Source organism: Nothobranchius furzeri, chromosome 8 (genome assembly GCF_043380555.1).
Source record: "Nothobranchius furzeri strain GRZ-AD chromosome 8, NfurGRZ-RIMD1, whole genome shotgun sequence".
NCBI classification, from domain to species: Eukaryota; Metazoa; Chordata; class Actinopteri; order Cyprinodontiformes; family Nothobranchiidae; genus Nothobranchius; species Nothobranchius furzeri.
The window spans coordinates 39,489,207-39,513,249 of record NC_091748.1 but is presented as its reverse complement, the minus strand read 5'-3'; the positions used below and the strand labels follow the sequence as shown (position 1 = coordinate 39,513,249).

At 44.9% G+C, this 24,043-nt stretch overlaps 1 protein-coding gene across 1 annotated transcript; it reads left to right on the top strand.

Annotated features, from left to right (window-relative positions):
• Nucleotides 1-37: 37 nt before the first annotated feature.
• On the top strand, nt 38-10,302 carry sgcb (sarcoglycan, beta (dystrophin-associated glycoprotein)). The gene is made up of 6 exons (XM_015975639.3): nt 38-95; nt 5,251-5,460; nt 5,552-5,737; nt 5,828-6,019; nt 9,369-9,500; nt 9,870-10,302. The coding sequence occupies exons 1-6, from the start codon at nt 81-83 to the stop codon at nt 10,068-10,070; spliced, it is 936 nt and encodes a 311-aa protein (XP_015831125.3). The 5' UTR covers nt 38-80; the 3' UTR covers nt 10,071-10,302.
• Nucleotides 10,303-24,043: the final 13,741 nt, after the last annotated feature.

Sequence of the window (24,043 nt, the reverse complement as noted above, 5' to 3'; positions counted from 1 at the left end):
AAAATCTCCGGTTTGTCCCCTCCACGGGTGAACAGTGGTACGCTCCCCACCGTCCAGCAGTCAGAGGAGGCAGGGTCAACATGGCGTCTGAGCAGGTCCGTTATCTCATGTTTTGTTTCTGTCAGAGACTGTACACAGGTCAAAGAGTGACGCTATATTATTCTGAGTGATTTACTGGTACCACGGATGCTGTGTATTTAATTATACTGCGTGTTGTTCTTGTGGCGGATGGAAATATTCGGTGTAGTACCGTATGAAGAATATAATTGGCCTCTGCGTAGCGTTTTGCATGCATTTAGACGTGATTATTATAATTGACGCACAAGAATAATGTGTTTAACAACAAAGATGTAGATATAATTAGAATATAAACAAGAAGTAACGGAGGGAAAAGCCCACTGGCAATGCTCCTAAAATGAGTGGTTTATTTTTAGTTTGTGGCTGTCGCAGAGCGTTCCAAGGCAGTGAGCTCATTCGGGTTTACTGTGAGTGTAGAAACGTATTAGACATTTATAAAGAAATCCATCTGAAGAAAAAGAACATTAAATTAATATGAAAATTAGCATGGTAAACGTGAGCCAGTAAAAAGGATCTGCCCCTCACAGATTACCACAGTTTTGCTCCTTTTGACGCATTTAACTGTTTCAAATCAGACAAGAATGACTCGAGTAAATACAAGTTTTCAAATGATTTGATTTATGTGAAGAAGGAGGTCTACCTGCGCCTGCTGATGAGGTCACATTCCGGCAAATCCACTGTGCTTTCAAACTGAAGCTTTGGAAAGAGATCAGCAGTTTTGTTAATAAATTCTTGTTTGTTAACTCCTAAATATTTTCTTTATAATTGTAATTTGTTAATAAAACACTATATTGTCTGTTTTATAAAGAATGTGAAACTACATAAAACCAACATCAGACTGCCAAGAAACACATTTCTTATATGTGAAGCCATATCTGTTTGTATTAATGTGGAATTCGTCTGTGTATTTCCTTAGTTGTTATGTGAATTCATTCATTCATTCATTCAAAATGTTGCTTGGTGTCTTTTCAATAAAGTTCTTATATTTTATTTAGCCCCATTTCATCAAAGTTATCGTCAAGAGCTTTTGAGGTTCACTGTTTATCAGTTTTGCTTTTATAATTTGGAAATTCAAACATATTTTCTACGAAAAGTGTTGATTTTTGGACTACAGGACTACAACCGCTAAGACTATAACCGTAAATTTGTTCTGACCAATCAAAATCATCGTTGTTAACGCGCTAACGTAGCTTTTACGAACGTGGTTTCGTAACTTCCGTAAGTCTTATGTTCAGCCAATCATCTACTGTGGTGTAATTTGCAGATGCAGGACCCCCGAGCAGATCTGGTACAATTCCATGCTGTCGTTCTTTTTTAAAACTCAGAAACGGTTCCGTTACCTGTTTTTTCGCTACGTTTCATCTGCGGCTGCAGACTTCCTCAGGCTGACGCTGATGGTGGCGCGTCACTTCCTTCTTCGTTTATCTGCGGGCAGCAGAGGAACAAAGAGGAAAAAAGAACAACAGCATGGAATTAGAATCAAGACACAGCAAGAACACACCTAAGAAGATCTGGTACCAACACCGGGCTGCCCAGGAATTCACCTGATTTTAAATCGACCTTACACAGGGTGAATATTGGCCTTTGCTGATATAAAAAACACAGTAAATATCGGCCTGATATATCGGCCGACTGATACATCGGTCTACCATTTCTGAATAATCTCAAACGTAACTCATTGTGTCTGTTCCTAAAAAAAAATCAAGAACAAAAGAACCCAGAAAAACATCTAAAGAAACACAGACCAGACTCGGTTATTGTTGTGGTCAAAATGTGATTAGAAAGGGTCAGGGGACAAAAATGGCTTTGCAGACCAAAATAATACAAAAGTCTGTCTGAAATTCACCCAAAAAAATCTTGATTAACTTCATGACATTTGGGAAATATGATGTGAAATGACGAGTCTAAAGTATAAATGTTTGGGAGATATGTATCCAGTTACAGCTGGAGTAAAACTAGCACTGTATTTCAGTGAAAATCATACTAGTATTCAAACATGGTGGTGGTAGGATCCAAATTTCACACTCATCTTTGGTATGTGGTCCTTACACCTCAATAACATGAACATACCATTCTGGATGATAAAAATAGGAGAAAAAATAATAGCTTTTAATGTTTTGATGGCATGATGCCATGTCTTGTAATGTGTATAAATATTGCCGTATATTGTGAATAATGTCCCGAACCTTAATTTGAAGAAAATCAGGAATTTCACTGAAATCATAATTTCAGGGGCCTCGGGTAGACCTTGGCTCCTCTGCTGTCCCATCACAGGGGAGGGGGAGGTCCAGGAGGGGGAGGAGCCAACCTTACCTGGATGTCCTATGTCTTATATATTCTGGAAGTTGTGCAAATGCAGGGATGGGCGTAGATATTCTGCTGGGGTGGGGCTGGGTTGGTGCCCTCGGACTCCGTGAGGCTCTGTAATGCTGCTGCTTTGGGCCCTGGCAGGATGGGCTGGGGTCTCCATGCCCTGGGTGGCATTTTGACAACAGAGGTGCCTATTGGGGCCAGTGGGGGAGCTGGCTCCCTGGAGGGCTAAGCCCAACCAGCCGTTCCTCCCCATCCCCGCATATTTCTCTCCTCCTGCTCCCTCACATCATCACACAAACATGCACATAGGACCTTGGGGGGTGGACAAGTCTGGAAGTGTGGGTATGGACCCCATTTCCACATTCCTGTGGCAACCTGCCCCCCAATTTTATTTGCACCTTAAACACTTCCACCAATGACATTCCACGCGAACACTTAGGGCCTTGGGAGTGAGCACATTCAACAGCAGTTGGCAGGGGGAATTCTCAGCCTCATCCCGAGTGCCGGTGCCCACTTCCAATTTTAAACTGCACTTAGACACCGAGGGCTGTGGGTGCAAGTGGGGTGGTGCGGTGGCATCAGCTGGCATAGGCCAGACAATGCCTGCACTGCCCGCTCACCACAGCCATGGAATACACCTCATCAACACACACTAACACTATATTGGAGAAGGCGGAGGGAGACTAGGGGTCTTAGCACACCTCTGTTGTTGCTAGGCTTCCTGGGGCTGGAGGCTAGGAGGGAGATCTGGCCGTCTGGTTGGGGTCTGGGGTGGTGGGTTGCTGTGCTCAGCGTTGGGCGGGGGAGCCTGCTCAACAGCATCACAGCAGAAAGGGTCAAACTCTGGTAACCGGTAATGGTTGTACCCCATGTGCAGCAGTACCGGGACCAGCGTGAGTAGGGTGTGTATGGGGAGCATGAGTGGGTGTCTGGCGTGCATTTTTGTAAGTCTTTGTTTGTATGTGTGTGTGTGAGCATGAGGGAGGGAGTGTGTGACTGTGTTTGTGTATGACTGTATATGTCAGGTGGGGCCTTTGACTCCTCCCCTCTCCTGGGACTTCTTTTGATGATATAGATCATCGTCTCCCCTCCCCCTGCCACACCTGGTGTGGGGTGTGGTGCCTTGGTCTGCCTGAATGTTCGTGGCTCCCGGGTCAGGGGGTTTAAGATTTCTGGCGTCTGCCTGATCAATCCCGGTGGCTGCCTAGTGGGGTCTGGGTCCCTGGGCTCTGCTGGGTCCCTGGCGGGGGTGGTCGCCCCTGGGTTCCGGGTCGCTGGGTCCCGGGCTCGGCCGGCTAGGGGGTGGGAGGCTGCGGGCGGGCCTGTGGGCTTGCTGCTGTTATCTCCCGGGACTCTGCCGGCTGCTGGTTGTGGCCCCCCGGGGCGATCCTCTGCGCCTCTCGAGGGGGTCGGGGGTCTTTCTGGTTGCAGTCTCCCTGGGGTTCCTGTATTCTGGGGCAGCGCCTGGATCTCTGGGACTTGGAGCTCCCTCCATCTCCTTCACATTTTTGGGGGGCAGATCTCTGGCCCCTCACACTCTATTGGACGCTCCTATAGAGAAACCTTACATAAACAAGCGCGTGTACACACACAGGTGCTCACATGGTGCTCTCATAAGTATGGACTTGGGCACGTTCAACACATGTCTGTAGGCTGTGGTTGGCACTAAATGCACTATGATTTATTATCGTGTGATTGTTCAGTAAAACAATGTTGATTGTATATTTCTTCAAGTTGACGCAGTGATAGCTTGCTCCTGTTGTATTGTTGTGTGTCCCCTTTTTTTATTTTTATTTTATTTTATTTTTTTCTCTTCTTTCTCTTTCTGCGGGTCTAGAAGCAGACTCTTGTTCATTATTGTTTATTTTTGTGGAAGCCCCTCCCCCCCCAACACACACACCTTTTGTCTTTTCCTTTCTTTCACCTCTGTCTCCATGTCTGGTCGGAATTACAAAGCATTCAAAAACAATAACAGTAAAGTTTTAAGTATCAGGCGTGACATTAAAAGCAGACGCTTTGATGCTCCACCTGAGAGTAAATCTGTAAGGCTTGTTACCAGCATTCAGACATCAATTCTGTTCAATTCTGTTTGCTTCACAGCCAGAGGGGACACGGGGGAAAAAAAAAAAAAGAAAACACGATTTCTTCTAGAAAATCTTTTGCATTAATCTCTAAAAGCAATTGTCCAGCCCTAGTAATAATAGATGTTTAAAAGAGTATTGAATTTAATTCAGTTTTTGTGTGTTCTTTATTGAAAGTAGTTCATTGGCTAGGGCTGCACTTAAAATACATTTTCTACATTTTTTGGGATACTTTTTAATCATTATTAATATTGATCAATGTTAATTTCTCTTCATCATTATGATTTTTTTCCATATTGTTTAGCCCTACATTCTACCTAATTTCATTAAAAATAAGTATAATTCATGAATGGATCCTAGCTGTCTAATGATAAAGTGACCCACTTTGAGTGGACCGAAATTCCCCCACAGTGATTTGAGACTCATTACCGGTTATTAAAAAGCATGATTGCAGTCGTTGCTGCTGCCAAGAATGTTACAACCTGCCAATAAATTTAGTGTTCAGTTTCTTTTTCACATCAGGCCAGCTGGGTTTGGTTTACACAGGTTATGTTTGTCTGGTGTTAAAATTTGATGACTGATCTGAAATATTTATGTGTGACAAAAAGAGCAAAACAGAACAAAAGCCAACAATAAGGTGGCAAATACTTTTGACAGAACGGTGTAATATTATCAGTGTTTTTATGACTCAGTTTAAGATTAGGTAGATGGGGTGGGTAAACTGACGTTAGAATGAACTTCAGGTGTATTGTGGTAATTCTCTCTGTTAAAAATGCAGGAGAATTCCAATGGGCCCGTGAAGAAGTCCATGCGAGAGAAGGCCATTGAAAGACGCAACATCAACAAGGAACACAACAGTAACTTCAAAGCTGGCTATGTGCCCATCGAAGAGGAGCGTCTCCATAAAACAGGGCTGAGAGGACGCAAGGGAAACATGGCTGTTTGCATTATCATTCTCCTCTTTCTCTTTGCCCTAATTAACCTCATTGTTAGTGTGATCGTTTATGTCTTCATCACATAAACTTTCTGAATGAAATAAAAGGTTTTTTAAGTCTTCCTCATCTTGGCTGTCTCATCAGATTACGCTGGTTATATGGACAGTGATCCGGATCGGCCCGAGTGGTTGCGACAGCATGGAGTTCCATGAGAGTGGCCTGCTGCGCTTCAAGCAGAAAGCTGACATGGGAATCGTTCACCCTCTGCACAAGAGCACCGTAGGGGGCCGTAAAGACCAGGACCTGGTCATTGTTGGAAACAACAATCCGGTAAGATGGCAAGTCCACAATCAGCCACTTTAAAAGAAAACTACACACTTCTAGAGCGACTGTCTTTTATTCCATGTGTGTATTCCATAGGTGGTGTTCCAGCAAGGATCTACGAAGCTCAGTGTGGAGAAGGACAAGACCTCAGTCATCAGTGATGTTGGCATATCCTTCACGGACCCTCGGACACAGACCACGTTCTTCAGCACAGACTTTGAAAACCATGAGTTCAATTTGCCAAAAGGAGTCAAGGTCCTCAGTGTTAAAAAGGCCTCTACTGAAAGGGTGTGTATCATGCTAGTAGCTGATTGCAAAGTGTGTGTTTCACAATCTGGGCAAGAGGTGTTGCTATCACATGATCGAGAATTGGAGAAAAAAATATGCTTTTGCAAAGGAAACAAATGGTAAATGACCTGTATTTGATATAGTGTCCTTTAGAGTACTAGAACCGCCCAAAGCGCTTTACACCACAATCAGTCTTTCACCCCCCCCCCCCCCCCCGGTGGTGATGAGCTACAGTGTAGCCACAGCTGCCCTGGGGCTCACTGAGAGATACAGCACCCGTCGCTCCGACCACCACCAGCAGGCAAGGTGGGATAAGTGTCTTGCCCAAGGACACAACACCAGCGACAGCCTGAGCAGGGCTCAAACCTGCAACCTTCCAATTACGGGGCAGACTTTTAACTACTCTGCCACCGTGGCCCCAATTACCAAAGTAAATAATGTTTCTAATACCACAGTGGGAAGTTGTACACTTATGGAACTTTAAAGAAACAATCCAGAGTTTTTTTCCTTTCAGGACTTATGTTGGAGGTCTTGCTTAGTTCTTTGAGATAATGTAGGTAATAACATCATTCGTTTCTGCTAAGCTCACCCCGTCCCATACAGTCCCATGCAATGTGAACTGAACTGACTGCTGCTCATTGTTGGCTAACAGCGTTGGACATCTGCTCATGTATAGATGTCTATCACAGAGCATGTCCACACATTTGCAGAAGTACCTAGAGAGATGCAGAGTGGGCAGCATTTCCTGTGGACAAGTAAATCTTTAAAATAAATAAATGTTATTTACATGGAAGCTCCTAACCATGCATGAAGGGTTCCATCCCAAATCCAGCACCGTGAGACTACACTAGCCGTAAGGAAAAAGGCAGAGGACTAGTGAGTGTGAGAACCTCTGTCCAGGATGAAATATCCAAGATCCATAAGTTCATCAAGGACAAGGCCCCAACAGATGACGTGCTCAGTGAATGTCTCAGACAATGGCGAATAGAGGAGGAGATGCTGGAAATACCATCGTGGAAGGATGAACTCCTACGTGGGATGTACCACTGACAGATAACCAAAGTGGCTGATATCAAGAAATCCTACCAATGGCTAGAAAGAGCTGATCTGAAGGACAGCACAGAGGCACTCATCATGGCTGCACAGGAGCAGGCCCTAATCTCCAGAGCAATGGAGGTCAAGATCTACCACACCAGACAAGACCCAAGGTGTAGGCTATGCAAAGAGTCCCCTGAGACAATCCACCATATAACTGCAGGGTGCAAGATGCTGGCAGGGAAAGCATACATGGAACAGCACAACCAAGCGGCTGGTGTTGTGTACAGGAACGTCTGTGCAGAGTACGGACTGGAAGCCCCAAGGTCAAAGTACTGTAAGTAACACCTCATAAGGTGGTTGAGAATGAGAGAGCCAAGCTTCTGTGGGACTTCCAGATCCAGACTAACAAAATGGTAATGGAGAACCAACCAGACATTGTGGTGGTGGACAAACAGCAGAGGACATCCGTTGTGGTTGATGTGGCAATACCAAGTGATGCAACATCAGGAAAAATGGAACATGAGAAACCAGAGAAGCACCAGGGCCTCAAAGAAGAACTTGAGAAAGCCTGGAGATTGAAGACATCGGTGGTGCCCGTGGTCTTCAAGGCACTCGGGGCAGTAACCCCCAAACTGGAGGAGAGGCTAAAGCAGATCCCAGGAAAACCATCAGACATCTCAGTCCAGAAACGTGCAGATCTAGGAACAGCTAAGATACTGCAGAACCCTCAAGCTCACGGGCCTCTGGAAGAGGACCCGAGCTTGGAAGGATGAGATCACCCGCAGAGGTTGAGATGGGAATATACACACACACACACACACACACATATATATATATATATATATATATATATATATATATATATATATATATATATATATATACATATACATATATATATATATATGTATATGTATATGTATATGTATATATATACATATATATATATATATATATGTGTATATATATATATATATATATACACATATATATATATATATACGTATATATATATATAAAATCAGCATCTCATTGAAAAAATATCTTGACTTTTTTGCTATTTTTTTCTTAATTCAGAAATAAAATGATTTTTTTTAACATGACAACACATCTCTTCTAGATTTTAGGTGAGAGAATAAACATCAGATTCTAATGTCTAAAATATTCAGATCTAATCTAATAAATGTTTCTTAGAGTTACTTTTTGCCTCAAATTTCTGAGAATAATTGATTAAAACTTCCATTTATTCTCTCCATTATTTCTTCACTGTGCTTTAAGGGCTCAGCGTGTAGCAGGCATCTGAAACCGCAGCACCTTGTTTGTGTTACAACCTCCATTGTGTTTATTATGGACCTGTCTAGTTACTGGAAAACCTGCTTTTGACCTCTTCATATCAGACTCCGTGCCGAGACAGAAAAGAATGACTCAGAAACAACAAAAACTCTGTCGAGGATCTCTGAACATGTTTAATTCTCGAGTTTACAACATTTTCTCCTCTGTGATCACTCACACTTGTTTTGGTGGTTCAGGTGCGCTCCACACACGCTCCGGATCGGCGTTAAAGTCCCACCTCCGTTTAATCGACAGCAACAGGCAGATTTCACCACAGTTTCTTCTATAAGATTGAAACTCGAAACAGGAAACTGTCAATAATGCGGGACTTGAGTCTCAATTTGCGGGACACGTGAAAAGTAATGAAAATGCGGGACTGTCCCGCACAAAGCAGGACATCTGGTCACCCTAGATGGCGCCCTCTGGCAAAAATCTTCATATATCTGCATTAAAGTAATGATAAGGTTTAGACTACTTGGCTGTGGTCTTATAGGGTCAGTTTATCATAACTGACCTGTGTCGGTGCAGCAGCAGCTCAACAGGGAGAGCGGGTTGTCCAGTAATTGTAAGGTTGCAGGTTCGATCCCGGCTCCAGACAGAGAATTCTGCTCCTGTGTCCTTGGGCAAGACACTTAATCCATCTTGCCTGCTGGTGGTGGTCGGAGAGACCGGTGGCTGCCAGTGCTCGGCAGCCTCGCCTCTGTCAGTGCGCCCCAGGGCAGCTGTGGCTACATTGTAGCTCATCCCCACCAGTGTGTGAATGGATGAATGATAAACTGTAGTGTAAAGAGCTTTGGAGTCCTCACTCTGAGAAGCGCTACACAAGTGCGGGTCATTCATCATTGAAATAAATCCTTGGACATGAAGAACAGTATCTTACGTATCTAAGATGAAAAAGAACAAAACTCCCAACTTGTTGTCATGTCAATAATGTATTCAATGAGATTTGTTTTATTCATAGTTTGTCTCTAACTTTTAGATCACCAGTAGTGCAGCATCTGATCTGAACATCAAGGGAGACAGCAAGGCAGTCATCCGTGGCAATGAAGGAGTGAACATCATGGGCAGGACAGTAGAGTTCAAAATGGGGGGAGACATCGAGCTCAGGGCTGTGAGTATAAGTTGTTGCAGTGTGCCTCAAATGTAACCTTGGACTTACCGTATTACATTACATTAGTTCATTCTAATGTAGATGTTATAAAAGCCATGCCAGTCCACGGACCTCCGAAGCTGATGAATAAATAAAGAACTGGATTACAACTCAAATAAACGGGTAGTTATGAAAATGTTTTACGGATTTCTTCTGCCTTTGCCTCTTGCACACAATGTGTTGCTTTTTGAGGTCTTTTAGCCTACATCATCTTCATTTGCAACATTTCAGTGTGACAAAAGAAATCTATGAAGGGATCAGATTATTTTCACAGCATGAAGGTGATTTGTTTTTGTTTGTTTTTTTTTTTTTGTTTTTTTTTTGTTGCAGGAAAACAGCATTGTTCTCAATGGATCCGTCATGTTTAACACCACACGCATCCCAAACTCTGCAGGAGACGTGTTTTTCAAAGAAGGTCCGAAGAGGTACAAGCTGTGCATGTGTGAAGATGGGACTCTGTTCCGAGTGCTGGTGACATTACCCAACATGGGCTGCCAGACGTCAGACAACCCATGCAGAAAAGCTCACTAGCTCTGCTGTTGCATCCTCCTACAGTCTGACAACGCAGCTCTCAGACAAACCACGTCACAAATGTGTGTATTCTGGACTGGGTTTACATGCATTACGTTCATATATCTAATTGGTGATACTCACTGATCACTCCACATATCCAGATCAGATGTTTGCCCAACACAAGTAGTGTTACAGCCAAAGACTTTAGTTGAGCTTGAGGACTTATTGGTCTTAAGATTTTCCAGCCTTCATCTAAAATGTGTGCATTTTTGTTGCACAAGGCTGAAGAATAATTCACCTGTTGGTAGTGATTAGAAGCTGCTGTTTTTATTCTTTGCCTTATATCCAACTAATCCACAACTCCTACAGAGACGTTGTACTAGACTTCATTTGCTTTTTTATTTACCTGGCAGCTGTATTTGTATCCATAATGTTAACTGACCCAAGTGAGGCACTACATAAGTAATTATAATGTCTGATGCTTTCAAATGAGCCAATCTGGCATACCCTGTAATTTGTTAGCCATACAGAAATGCTGAAGCTGTTTTTTTTCTGTTAATCTTGAACTGTATATTATGCATGTGCCAATGGGTTTAAAGGGATTAACTATGGTTAAAAATTTAAGAAAAAATTTGCTTGGGGCACCACCTCCAACATAAAGGGACAATTCATTTACATCAAAGTGGTTTTAAAGAGTAACAAAACCCCAAAATAACTATTTTTTTGTTTTTCCTTATGAACTGTATAACTATCTGAGTGCTGCCCCCTGTGGGTTGAACTGTGGCTACTGCATTTTAAACTTGTGATTGACTGGGGCTGGAACATTTTCACTCATCGGTACAGTCTCCTCCCGCTCCACCTCCCTCCCGAGATGGAAATTCCCCACACTTGGCCATGCAAGTCCATGCCTCCTGGCAACGCCCACTTTAATAGAGAGACTGCACACTTTCAGAAAATGTAACTCCACCCCCTAGTCAAGATTTGAAAAATGCCATGAAAGTGATTGTTCAGTGATTGTTAAAGTAGAAACTTTACCAACTTTACATGGGAGAGCCATCTGCTGACCAGAAACAGATTTTGACAGATTTGTGGAGCAAGTAGGTGCCCTAGGGGGCGCTCTTTTACCTGCTTAACAGCTGTTGGCTATTTTCTGTGCCGATAGCTAATGTAAAGGCTAACAGTTATCTTTTTCAGTTCACTGACTGACAATAAATAAATAAAAAAAAACACAAGAAGAAAAAAAACAAAGTTTGCTTTATTGTTGGCATCATGGTGGAGCCTGGAAGTAAAAGTCAGATAATAATGTCTTTGGAGGTAAAGTAAAGAGCTAAAACCTGAGTGGACATCCCCACAGCATACACTCATCTGAGGAAGCTAAAGGAGGCAATAAAATCACGACCTAGCTTTGCTTCTACTCGACTTGTAAGTTTTCTTTTTTTAGTCCTACAGTGTGGATCTTTTTTATTAATGGATTATTTAATATCAGATGGCTCATGTTAATGATAGCTCATTGTTAGTGCTAGCTGCTGCAAGGTTTTTTATGACATGGGATGGAGAAGCTAGATACTGTTTAGTGTTACTTCAAAGACCAAGTTCGCCGAGAAACATCTACCCCTATTTCCTGCATTAGCCACTGATAGAAAATCCTGTAGACAAGGTAACTCTTGGATTAGAAAAGCCAGTGACAGTTGCACGCCACATTGTCAAATTAGCATTCATGGACTCACTCATCTTGGCTCCCAGCAGGGAAGGCTGGTGTTGATTTAGCGTCCAGGAGAGAGAGAGAGAGAGAGCGAGAGAGAGAGCAAAGCACGCCTTGGCTAGTAGAAGCTAACCGTTAGCATTAGCAACTCCACAACATAGCAGAACTACTTCAGCCGTGCCTTATTAGTGGAGATAAAACATCCACTTTGCAAAACAAACAAAGAGAGTGTAGAGTTGCATTGCTTTTACCCAATCAGAGGTGAGTCCAAAAATCAGGAAAGACTCTAAAACCTGTCGTCTGAAGCTCTATTTGGCTCTGGCTCATTTTCAGCTCCTGTAACAGAAGCATATGAGCTTGATTAAAAAGGCATTCATTTATAGAGACCTGTGCAAATGTGTTGAAAAGCAAAAACGAGTGAACTTGGTCTTTAAAACACTGAATTGGTAGTTTAAGAATAAATGTTTATTTATGAAACAATTTTTCAACCGAATGGAAAATCTTGGATCAATAAATGAGCAAACATTAAAGATAATCTGCATCGATATTATAATACATGAACTGGAATGAAGTGAAATAATTTACGGAAACCAGTGAAAGGTTCCTTTCAGAATGAGGAACTGAGAAAACCGGGACTAAAACTTCTACTGGATTTATTATCCTCCCTGAACTGCCTACGAGTTCTCCGACAGAAGCTTGAGGAAAGTTGAAGTCCAGCCAGTAAAAACTACTTTGCTCTTGTACTTGGTTTTAACAAGCAAGAGATGAACGCCGCTGAAATAAACTCAAAGCTGATAACTTGATGCAAGGTCCGTTTTAACCAGTGGTTGAAGCGCTTTCAAAAGTGGAAACTTGTTTAACTTTATAGGGAGAGGACTGATTTTTACGAACACCAAATCCAAAGATGTTATAGCGAAGCTTCCTGTTTTCTAAGAGAGCTCAACAGCTAAGACCAAACACAACAAACTATTACACAACTCTAAACCTCCATCATGCTCCCAGAGCTCTGCACAGACTTTTTGTGTTGAGAGGTGGGGAGTGGATCCACCTGTGAGTGTTTGAGGGAAGGTTCAGACATCTGTGTTAAAGGGGAGTCTTTTTAATTTTATATGAAGACATGTATTTTACAGACTCCATCCTCAATTGTCCCCTTTATACCACATGTCAACATGTCATTAAATCAACTATGGTGGCCGGTATAATTGTGCAAAGCCTGAAGGAAATGATGTTAATGAGGAACAGAATAAACACTTGTACTCTGTTAAAAGTGGTCACGCAACAATAACAATAAAATCATAAGAACACTTGATTAAATACTTTAAAACACATGAAGCTTATGGGTCAATATTACAATAACATTAAAGTGCTGAACTCTTGTTTAACCAATAGATTTGCAGTGGTCTCTTTCCTGATATTTGGATATCTCACCTCTGATTGGCTAACAGCAATGCAACTCACTGACTCAGTTTACTTTGCAATGTAAAATATCACAAATATCACAAGCCTGGATGTGTTGCCTTGTAAGTCGTCCTCTGGAGAAAAAAAGCTCAGGTGCACCCGTTTCAGCACAGCGAAGTCAGTTGGAGGAGAAAGTGACAGCAGACAGCAAGATTCGGAGTCTTATTTCCTGCTATTTGGAGTCCTTACCTCAGATTGGCTAACAGCAACGTAACTCTACTACTCATCCGTTTGTACTAATATTTTATCTTTACAAATAACACAAGCCCGGAGGAGTTCTTCTGTGTGGTGGAGTTGCTAATGCTAACAGTTAGTTTCTACTAGCCATGATGTACTTTGCTGTTTCCTGCACGCTAAAACAACATTAAACGAACCAGTGCTCTTCCTGAGGAGTACAACTAACGTGTGAGCTTATGAGACATAAAATCAAATATTGAAACTTGGATCTTAACAATTTGTTTTGTAACACTAAACTCACCCTCCTGTAAGGGAAGTTAAAATGGAAAAATGAAATGCATGTATTTATTTATTCACCCAAAAGAAAACTTTGTAGACAGATTCTGCATTTTTGTAATAAAAACAACAAAAACAAAACTTGTGGCACATCTGGTTTTTTCTTAGAAAACCCTTTGAAAAAGAACATTAAAGGCAAATTTAACAGAAAAAAATGTTTTTTACTTGTTTTTCATATAAGATCATTCACTCTTCCGTCTTCAAATGGTGCAAAATGCAGCAGCACGCCTAATGACGGGTTCGAGAAAGAGGGAGCACATCACCCCAATTTTAGCTTCGCTGCATTGGCTGCATTGGTTTATAGGGTCCAGTACAAGGTTCTTTTATTGGCTTTTAGAGCTGTACATGGCCTTGCTCCGCAGTATCTGTGTGAGCTTTTAGATACTTTCTCCCCGTCTCGGTCACTGAGGTCAGCCGACCAGTTTCTCCTGGAGGTGCCGAGAACAAAGAGAAAGCTCAGGGGTGATAGAGCTTTCTCAGTAGCAGCTCCAAGTTTGTGGAATGCACTCCCGATTCAGATTAGGATGGTTTCATCACTGTCGGGTTTTAAATCACTCTTAAAGACTCATCTGTTCTCAGTTGCTTTTAATTCAGTTTGAGAATGCATCTGTTTTTAGTAGCTTTTATGTCAATTTGATATGTTTGTTTTATCATGTTTTTACCTTGTGATGAACTTTTTATCTTGTTTTTAGAATTTTTAGGGAACTTCTGTTCTTTTTGTCTTGTTAAGCACTTTGGTCAGCTTTTATGCTGTTATAAAGTGCTATATAAATAAAGTTGACTTGACTTGACTTGACTCTGAGTTACACGTGGAGGCTAAACGTGAAAATTGTCTTCTAGCCCTATTTCCTGCTTTAGCCGCCAATAGAAAATAGACAGGGATACTTTCGAATTAGAAAAGCCTGACAATTGTAAAAGTTTCTTTTGAAACGGGAAAATCAAGATTTTGACAGCCAGGTATAGAAAACCAAAGATGTTTTAGGAGCGGGATCTGAGGTGTTGATAAACGGAGAAAAATAGAGCAGGTTCACCTCGGATTAATCTGGTTCTTGAGCCACCAGTGAACGCCTTTTATCAGTGGGGTTCACTGCATGTGTTGTGTTGTGTACGCTCCCCTTTTTGGGCCACTAGATGGCCTCAGTGCTCCTGCCTCGCCTGTCCCTTCCACCAGATTCCCAATCACTCACCAGCTGATAACCAGGAAGTGAAGGGTCTCCCTGTGCTGACTGATGGTCATGCGGAGGTCCAGGGTTCGGTGGGTGAGAGAATACGGCATGAGCGGACGGCCGTCCACTGAGGTGACAGGAATGGGTCGGTCTAGAGCTGTAAGGGGTATCTTGAGCTGGGTGACCAGTCCCTGGTCGATGAAACAGCGACCTCGCTGCTGGGATGAACAAACGCCTTCTTCATCTCCTTCACGAAAGTCTCATAACTGTTGCAGACAGGAGACTTCTGGTTATAAAGGGCCGCCGCCCGTTCACCGGCCCGACCCGTCAGCAGGGGGGTCAGCAGGGCGATGCGAGAGCAGGACGTGGGGTAGTGTGCCGGCTGACATTCAAATGTCATGGCCAGGGTGGTCAACATGCCTTCTGGAGATCCCCTGGTCCCATCCCACTTGTCTGGGAGGCTGAGACGAGGCTCCACGTTGTCACTGGCGGCCGAAGCCTGTCGTTGGAGGGCATTGGAGAGTTGGACGACTAACTCGATGAGAGACTCGAGCTTAGATGCCTGGCGATCTACTACGGCACGAAGCTGGGCTATGTCTGCCGTCTGACGATCTACGAGGGTGTGCAGTTGAGCAACTTCTGCACGTAGATGAGCGAACTCCGCTGGGTCAACCTGAGACTCAGTCATCCTGTCAGGTGAGATTGGCTGAGCTGATGTTTAGTAGAGGTTGCTTGTAGCGTGGCTTGTGACCCAGACGCGGAGTGGCTGGCGTTGGGTTATACAGAGCACGCAGCTTTAATCTGGGAACGGCGATGCAGCACTCGGAAAGGGCCGAGGCTGAGCGGCAGTTCCGAATAAACAAGGAAGCTGACTTACTGGTGGTAGGCAGCGAGGAAAGATCTCTTTCCTGGTTTGAGGGCTGGTGAGCCTGAGAACTCGGGTCGATGTCTGACACGGACGATGACTGAGTGATAACTCAGCGGTGGCGCTTCCGTAAACAGAGTCGTCAACCCACGCCGGTGATGGGTATGCTGGGTAATGTAGTACTCCGCCAGTTAGGTCCATAGGGGGTGGTTAGGAGGAGGAGTTTGTGACATTAGACTTAGTATTGCCCTGAGCGACCCTGCTTATCAGGCCTGCTCCCGTTTTCGTTAAGGATATTAGCTAGAGTATTTTGATTGATATTCCCAACCCCTTATGGGCTGGCGCTTTCTGTTAAAACCCATTTCATTTGTATATAGCTCCTTTTGTTTTCGTGTGTATATATTTAGTCTTTTGTTTTACTGCAAATATCTTTTAGTCCATTATTTTGTAATAAAATCCTTTGTTCAGCGACACTTTACTTTGTTATTATTAACCACGCACTCTAATGTATATTACTCCATCCACCACATACTCCAAAACGAGCTGAGGGACATTATAGAGTGGGGGCTCGTCCAGGAATTTTTTCTATTTTTATCCCGTTATTTGAGTGTGTATAAATATTAACATTGTTTTGTGCCCCTTAGAGACTGAGCATGGCCTCATTTGACTTGCCCTCGTTTGTGGCGGCTCCTTCGCGCTGGCTGCTGGAGAGTTGCTGCAAAACCAACCTGCAGCAGGTTGCCGCCCACTTCAGTTTGCCTCTCCCAAAACAGCTAACTAAAGATGCTCTGCGCCAGTTCATCGTGGATTACCTGGAGACTCAGGGGATCCTCCCTTCACTGTCCACTCCAGGTGTGTCTCTGCCGCCCTCCTGTAAAGAAGACGAGGACTGGCTTGAAGAAATGAAGGAGACCCACTTCGTGGCTCCGCCTTCTTCAGGAAAGGACTCAGCTGAATGCTCTCCTCCAGATTCAGCTTCGCCTGGAGCTAGTCCTCCTCGCTCCCCTGCTAACGGGAGCTCCATTACAGCTATGGCTTGCTTGTCTTAAGATGCAGGCTGAGGAAAGGACTCACGAACAAAATCTGCGACATGAGATGGACCTGAAGCACATGGACACTGAGGTTCGCCTCCGAGAAATAGAACTTCAGATGAGGACACTGGACGTTGCCGCTTCCTCGAACCAGATGGCGGCCGGCCGTCCTTCGGCCTTGTCTTCGCCTCCCAGTGCGTTGCCCCGTGACGCCTCGCCATCTCCTCTGGGTGCCACTCCACTACCGCCTGCCTTTGATGTTAGCAAATGTGTCTCCCTCCTTTGACCGTTCCGAGAAACTGAAGTGGATGGGTATTTCCAGGCTTTCGAGCGGATTGCGGTGACGCTGCAGTGGCCTCGCGACGTTTGGTCGTTGCTTTTGCAGTGCAAGCTTTCAGGTAAGGCCCTCCAGGTTATTTCAGCCCTGTCTCTAATGGACAGTTGTAATTATGAGTGTGTGAAAGCTGCGGGTTTAAATGCTTATTAACTTGTTCCTGACAATGTGACCATTACATTAGCTTAACAAGCAGGTGATGACTTACAGATACAAGTTGAACAGTAGCATGGATAGACAGCAGTGTGATGGTTGAGCAGCAGCAATACAAATGAGAAGCAGCAGTATGTACAGTCAGGGATAGACACATGTACGTGACTTCAGGCACGTCCCTGAAGGGGATAGTCACATGTATGTGACTTCAGGCACGTCCCTGAAGGGGATAGTCACATGTATGTGACTTCAGGCACATCCCTGAATACATCTTTTTCCCTCGAGGTTTGATCACAGCACACCCTAGTGGCCAGTAGTGACCTCTGCATCCCCCCCAGTCCAGGAAGCCGAGTGACACACAGGCGCAGTGGACTTACGACCTAACCCACAGGCCAGTTTCAGGTGCATAACGCTTGGGTGGCCGCCTTACCCGACCGGAGCCCACTGGCTGGGAGGAGGGAGGTGATGGGCACTGTTCCGGGGTCCGCGCCACTGGGGCAGCGTCCCCGCTGGCTATGTCTGGAGGATTCTCGGCCGACATGGAGTCGCGACAAGGTACCGGCTGGGCGGTGCCAGGTTTTGTGCCTTGGGGCTCGGGTGGTGTGTGTGACTGATCTGGCAGGGGTCCCATGTTGGATAAAAAGATTGTTTTTTCAAACAGAGTTCATTAGCCTTATTTTCATTTAACATGGTAAATACAGTATTAGATGCATGGAAGATGATTTTGTCTGAGAAACATCTGGTGTTATTATCCGGCCCCTGCCGCAAGGAAAGTCGACCTTGTAAGTCTGCAGTTCTGATATCACAACAAGCTCTCTGAACCTGGGAAAGTTCGCTGTCTGTGAAGGAGGAGGAGGGGGCACCTTTTAATGTGTGTGTGCTATGTCATATCTCATCTGTGAATAAAACCTTTTGATGGGCCCCCGCTCGTCGAGAGACCAAACCGATCTCCCACAGCTGGTGTGTTATTTTCTTCTCTCTGGTTTTGCAAAATCTGATTATTGATTATTTGTGTTTATTGGTAAATGGTCTTAATAACAATATTATCTCTTACCCCCCTTGTGTGTTTTGGACTTTCTTTGAGGTACTTACCCCGGGTTGGCAGGACCTAAGTCGTGTGTCTCGTCGTTGGACGCAGGCAGGGGCGCAGCGCTCTCTGGGTGAGTGCGAGGGATGGCTGGGGTGAGGCAGCCAGACCCATCGACCCTGACGCTGTATTAGTCGTGTCCTAGTAACTCTACTACCACCCCAGATCTGTCCCATGCCCGTGGGCTACAGCCAACTAGGTTCTGGAGGAACACCACCTCCCCGACTATGAGAGGGCGGAGCGGTCGTACTTGTTCTCTTAGAGACTCAGTGGTGCGGGCCATCCGAGTACGGAGGGCCTCTTCCTTTGCCGCCCATGCCTGACGCTAAAGCAAACGGATGTGAGGATTGGAGAACTTCTCCAGCCTATTAACAAATGACAGCGAGTCCCTGAGGGGGTGCCCAAAGATGATTTGCCCGGGCGACAGGTCGCAGTCGGGGTCAGGTGTATTACACAGTTGCAACATCGCACGCAGAAAGCGGTCATGGTCGATGCTCCCGGTTGGGCCGGTGTTTGAGACTATTAGGCGCTTCACCGTCTTGACTGCCACCTCCGCCCTTCCATTAGACTGGGGGAACCCAACCGAGGACATGCAGTGCTTGACCTGCCAAAAGCGGAGGAAGTCTGCTGTGTGCCCTGCCGAGAACTCCAGGCCCCCGTCACTCGACAACTCCTCGGGCACACCAAACGTGGCGAAGAAAGCCCTTAAGTGACGGATAAGCCCAATGGAGCCCCCGAGATTGGTGTTCACGGGAGAGCTCATGACTTCCACCCAGCCGGAGAGGCGATCGCCAACGACTAGGTAGTGGTGACCCTGTAGTCGAAGAAGTCTGCGAACACCTCCTCAAATGGCGTGGATGGCGGTGATGCCGGCATGGGAGGTGTGGCCACCTGCGAGGAGGCATTGCGGTTACAGTCTACGCATCACTCCCTGGTCAACTGGATGTCATTAGGCATAGCAGGCCAGTAAACAATGGAGCAGGCCCGTCGTTCCATTGCCGACTTGCCCTGATGGGCAGCGTGGAGGTGCTGAAGTACAGTATGATGAAGGGACATGGAGACAACGACGCGGTCACAGTACAGCAGGACCCCATCTTGCGCATACACTGACTCACAAACCTTAGACAGGTTGACCAGCGCTGGGTCCTTTGGGTCAATGTTGCCCCATCTTCAATGAGGTGCAGAAGGTGGGAGAGGCATGCATCCACGGCCGTCTCCTGAGTGAGGAGTGGCCATGCAATGGCAGCAGACTCAAGTCCGTCGCTGAAAATGGACGCCATATGCGTCAACTCCTCGCTATCGGTGACGTTCCATGCGCCCATGCAGCGGCCCTCATCAGAGCCAGAGGGCGAGGGATACCTGGAGGCTGCGTCGGCAGCGCAGTTGCACCATGGGAGTGTGCGCTGTTTGAGCCTGAACAGGCGAGATTTGGTTATCTCATCCAATGTCCGGTTCCCAAGGATCTTCACCAGGGGCTTATGGTCGGTGACCATGACCCGGTTGTTGCACCCCTGCGTGAAGTATCTGGTCTGCTCCAGACCCCATGCTACAGCCAAGGCCTCCCCCTCAATAGCGGCGTATCGCTGCTCAGCGGAGGAGAGAAAGCGTGAGCCGGCCAGAGTGATTTTCCATCCATCCGGACAGCAGCTGGGGACACTGGAGCTGCAGGTGCAGTGCTACTGGAGGAGGAAGTATCCAATGCCGCGCCTGGACCAGTCTGGGTGGAGGCAAGTGTGCCTCTCCATGTCGTAGATCTCTACGCCTGCCCGGATAGCAGGCTCTCACACACACACACACACACACACACACACACACACACACACACACACACACACACACACACACACACACACACACACTCTCACAGTAAATTCAAAACACATTTGCTGACGCACAAGTTTTGCTTTGAGAAGAGAAAGGCTTTTGGTAAGTTTTCAGTTCATGATGCAGTTCGGTGTTTGACAACGAAAGAGAGAGGACGTGAAACAAACGCCAACGGGGAACGGGGCTGCGGCTCCTCCACGCTATTCCTGCCAAGCCAGACAGGATAGCCGAATTGCAACCGCTAACGCAGACTCGTCCCGAGTCTTTTGATTTCTGAGTAATTTAAACTTAAGAAAGCGCATCTGCAAACGCTTTATCATCACGTGTACCGAGGGCAACTCTGGACCGGGTCGCCAGCACACCTCCGTCTCCTCTGCCAGCCGAGGTGTCATCTGGAGTACCACCCTCCTGGGTCCCGGATCTAAAAGAGGGTCCAAATACGGTGAGGCAGTCCACAACAGATAGCGTTTGATGCATCTTTTCCAACGAAACCTACGTTTATTCAAGCCATCACTTTTCACTCAGACACCTGTTTCTTCCTGAAGCAAAATCTGACGCACACACGCATTCATCTCACCTTATTCCCACTTTTCACCCATTCAACACAAGGTCTATTTGAGCAAGTTTAAAATAGCAACTGTTAAACACAGACCCACGGATATTATTGTCAGTCTCTCGATGAAAACATCCTTTGAGTCTTCTTAACCCTATAAAATTTGGTCATTAATTTATTAAAATTAATATCTCAAATTAATACGGTATGTAGAATGGTTCCTCTTTCATAAAAGAGCATAAACCATTGCACTACACCTCGTATTGATGACTGCGTAGACAGTGTGGCAACCGCTTCTTTTGTTTCCAGACTTGACCTTCTAAAAGGTTATTGGCAAGTCCCATTAACCCCTTTTGCTTCCAAGGTCTCTGCATTTGTGACTCCTGACAACCTCTTACAGTACTCCGGGTTGTCATTTGGTCTTAGAAATGCTCCCGCTACATTTCAGAGGCTCGTGAATCAAGTTTTGGGTGGTGTTCCTAACTGTAGCGCTTATCTGGATGATGTGATTTACACTTCATCCTGGGAGCATCATATCCAAGTTCTGCAACAAGTCTTCGAGCATCTAAAATCAGCCAACCTCACTTTAAATCTAGATAAGTGTGAGTTTGTTAAAGCCACTGTTCACTACTTGGGGAAGGAAGTCGGCCATGGGAAAGTAAGAGCCCTAACCGACAAGATCCAGGCCATGGTGTCTTTTCCTCCTCCATCCACCCGTCGCGAGCTCCGGCGGTTCTTAGGCATGGCAGGATTTTACAGGTGCTTCTGTCGCAACTTCTCCATGGTTGCTCAGCCCCTCACAAACATGCTCAGGACACGAATCCCTTTTTCGTGGACTCCGGAATGTCAAACCGGTTTTGTTTCCTTGCAAAATCTACTATGCTGTGCTCCTGTTCTAGCTGCCCCAGATCTCTTGCGGCCGTTTAAACTGGAGGTCGACGCCAGCCACGCCGGTGCAGGAGCTGTTCTGATCCAGGAGGATTCTAACAGGCTTGATCACCCTGTTTGTTATTTTTCCCGGAAGTTCAACCAGGTGCAGCTACACTACTGTACCATCGAAAAGGAAATGTTGGCACTCATCTGGGCTCTACAGCATTTCCATGTTTACGTTGGAAATGGTAAATTCACTACTGTTTTCACAGACCATAACCCGTTGGTATTCCTGAACCGGATGTACAACCACAACCAGAGGCTGATGAGATGGGCGTTGCTGCTACAGGAATTCCCCCTTGAGATCCAGCACAGGAAGGGGTCGGACGTCATCGCAGATGCTCTGTCCCGTAGCTTTGATGAGGCTCCCTTGTTGGCTTATGATTCCCACTCCTTTGGGTGGGGGTCCGTTTTTGTTTTGTTAGTGTTGGAAACAACAAAGGGTTGTGTTGTCTGTGTAACAGACATCTCAGAAACACTCAGAAGAGTTGGGGCTCAGCACCAGCTGATAATTTGTGTTTAATTCGCCCACCTGTAAGTTTCCATGAAGACCAGGGTGAGTTAGCTAGCTTTGGTTTTAGTTAGCAGGAGTCCTCATATTTTAACAAATATCTGCCTTGTTTGTTAAACACCCCCTATATTTGTTTTCTTAAGGGGTGGGATGTTACGTATGCTCCCCTATTTGGGCCACTAGATGGCCTCAGTGGCTCCTGCCTCACCTGTCCCTTCCACCAGATGACCAGCTGTGGGTGATTCCCAATCACTCACCAGCTGATAAAAGCCTGTCACCCTGCCCAAAACGGGGAGAAGGTTCAAGGAAGAGTGGGCACGAAAGTGTTCGCTTGGCTCTCTTCTCCTCCTGCGCTCGATTATTGTTAGCTTTGTGTTAAACTCGATACTTGGATTGTATTTTGGGCGTTGGGCTCAGTATTGCCCTGAGCGACCCTGCTTATCAGGCCTGCTCCCGTTTTCGTTAAGGATATTAGCTAGAGTATTTCGATTAATATTCCCAGCCCCTTATGGGCTGGCGCTTTCTGTTAAAATCCATTTTGTTTGTATATAGCTCCTTTTGTTTTCGTGTGTGTATATTTAGTCTTTCGTTTTACTGTAAATATCTTTTAGTCCATTATTTTGTAAAAAAAATCCTTTGTTCAGCGACACTTTACTTTGTTATTATCAACCACGCACTCTAATTTTTATTACTCCCTCCACCACATCACTCCAAAACGAGCTGATGGACGTAATAGTTGTGTGTGTGGTTTCAGCTGTAGTAGAAAGGTTTGCAAAAGTTTACAGAAAAAAAATATACACTCCCTTCCAGAAACTACATGGACAATAAGGCCAGTTCCCTTATTCCTCCTGTTGACAGCAAAAGATGAGTAAGAGAATAGAAATCAACATGACAGCTTTCATTTTCAGGTATTTCCCTCTGGATCTGATACACAGCTTAGAGTGTAATGAACACTGATTTCTTTTTCTTTCTTTTTTTGAGCAAAAGTGATGGAATTTAATGAATGTCTAGTCACAAATAATTTTCTTGCAATGACTTTATCAAGCCTGTGACCAACTGACATCACCAATCTTTAGCATTTTTTGTTTGTGATGCTTTTCAAGTACACAAAAATGCATCTTCTACCTTCTGGTCTGAAGGTTAGTGTGGCCAGTCTAGAATCTACCAGTTGTCTCTGATAACTTCCTTTGTTATTTGGTCTTTTGCATCATTGTCTAGCCGCATTGTGAAGAATCTCAAAATCAATTTAGTTTAATATTTTTCTTTAATTAACAGACTAAATGTCTCTGTAGATGTATGGGTTAATTGTGCTGCTTCCATTACAAATCACATTAGCTATGTTTCCACTGTAAGAGTTCTGGGAAATCTCTGGGAGGGGGGAAATTGACCTGGAGATACGATGGCTTGGTCCTCATACAAAATGAGCCCTGTCAGGACTTTGCTAAGATGTCAGCATACCGTTACTGCTTTGGCAGTGAGTGATGTCTCTACTCAGTGCTAAAAAGCATCCATGGACATGAATAACATTAAAAGTTTTATTCTGTAAAATTATGCTGTAATCCGATTTTTCATTCGAGGGACTGGGAAAGCTGCTGTGATGTTAAATGTGGAGCTCAATGACCAGAAGAAGCATTGTTTCTTACGGTGTTCTGTGAGACAGTGAAGCCCAATGAATTATGCTGGGGGTTCTGTAGGATTTTTGAGTTTAGTAACTGTGATTGTAAAGCAGCGCAAATGCTGCTTTTTTCCTTTTCTTGTATCGCGCTTCAGCAACTCTCCCAATTATAAAAATACCAGTTATTTGGCGACGTCTGCCAATTTCATTTCCTACTGATTTACAACCAATCAGCATGAGTTAATCCAA

What these genes read in the sequence shown, in the direction of transcription:
- sgcb (XM_015975639.3), top strand. An exon ending in TTGCCCTAATTAACCTCATT is followed by an intron (nt 5,461 to 5,551) that starts GTTAGTGTGATC and finishes CTGTCTCATCAG; the next exon opens with ATTACGCTGGTTATATGGAC. An exon ending in AAAAGGCCTCTACTGAAAGG is followed by an intron (nt 6,020 to 9,368) that starts GTGTGTATCATG and finishes TCTAACTTTTAG; the next exon opens with ATCACCAGTAGTGCAGCATC.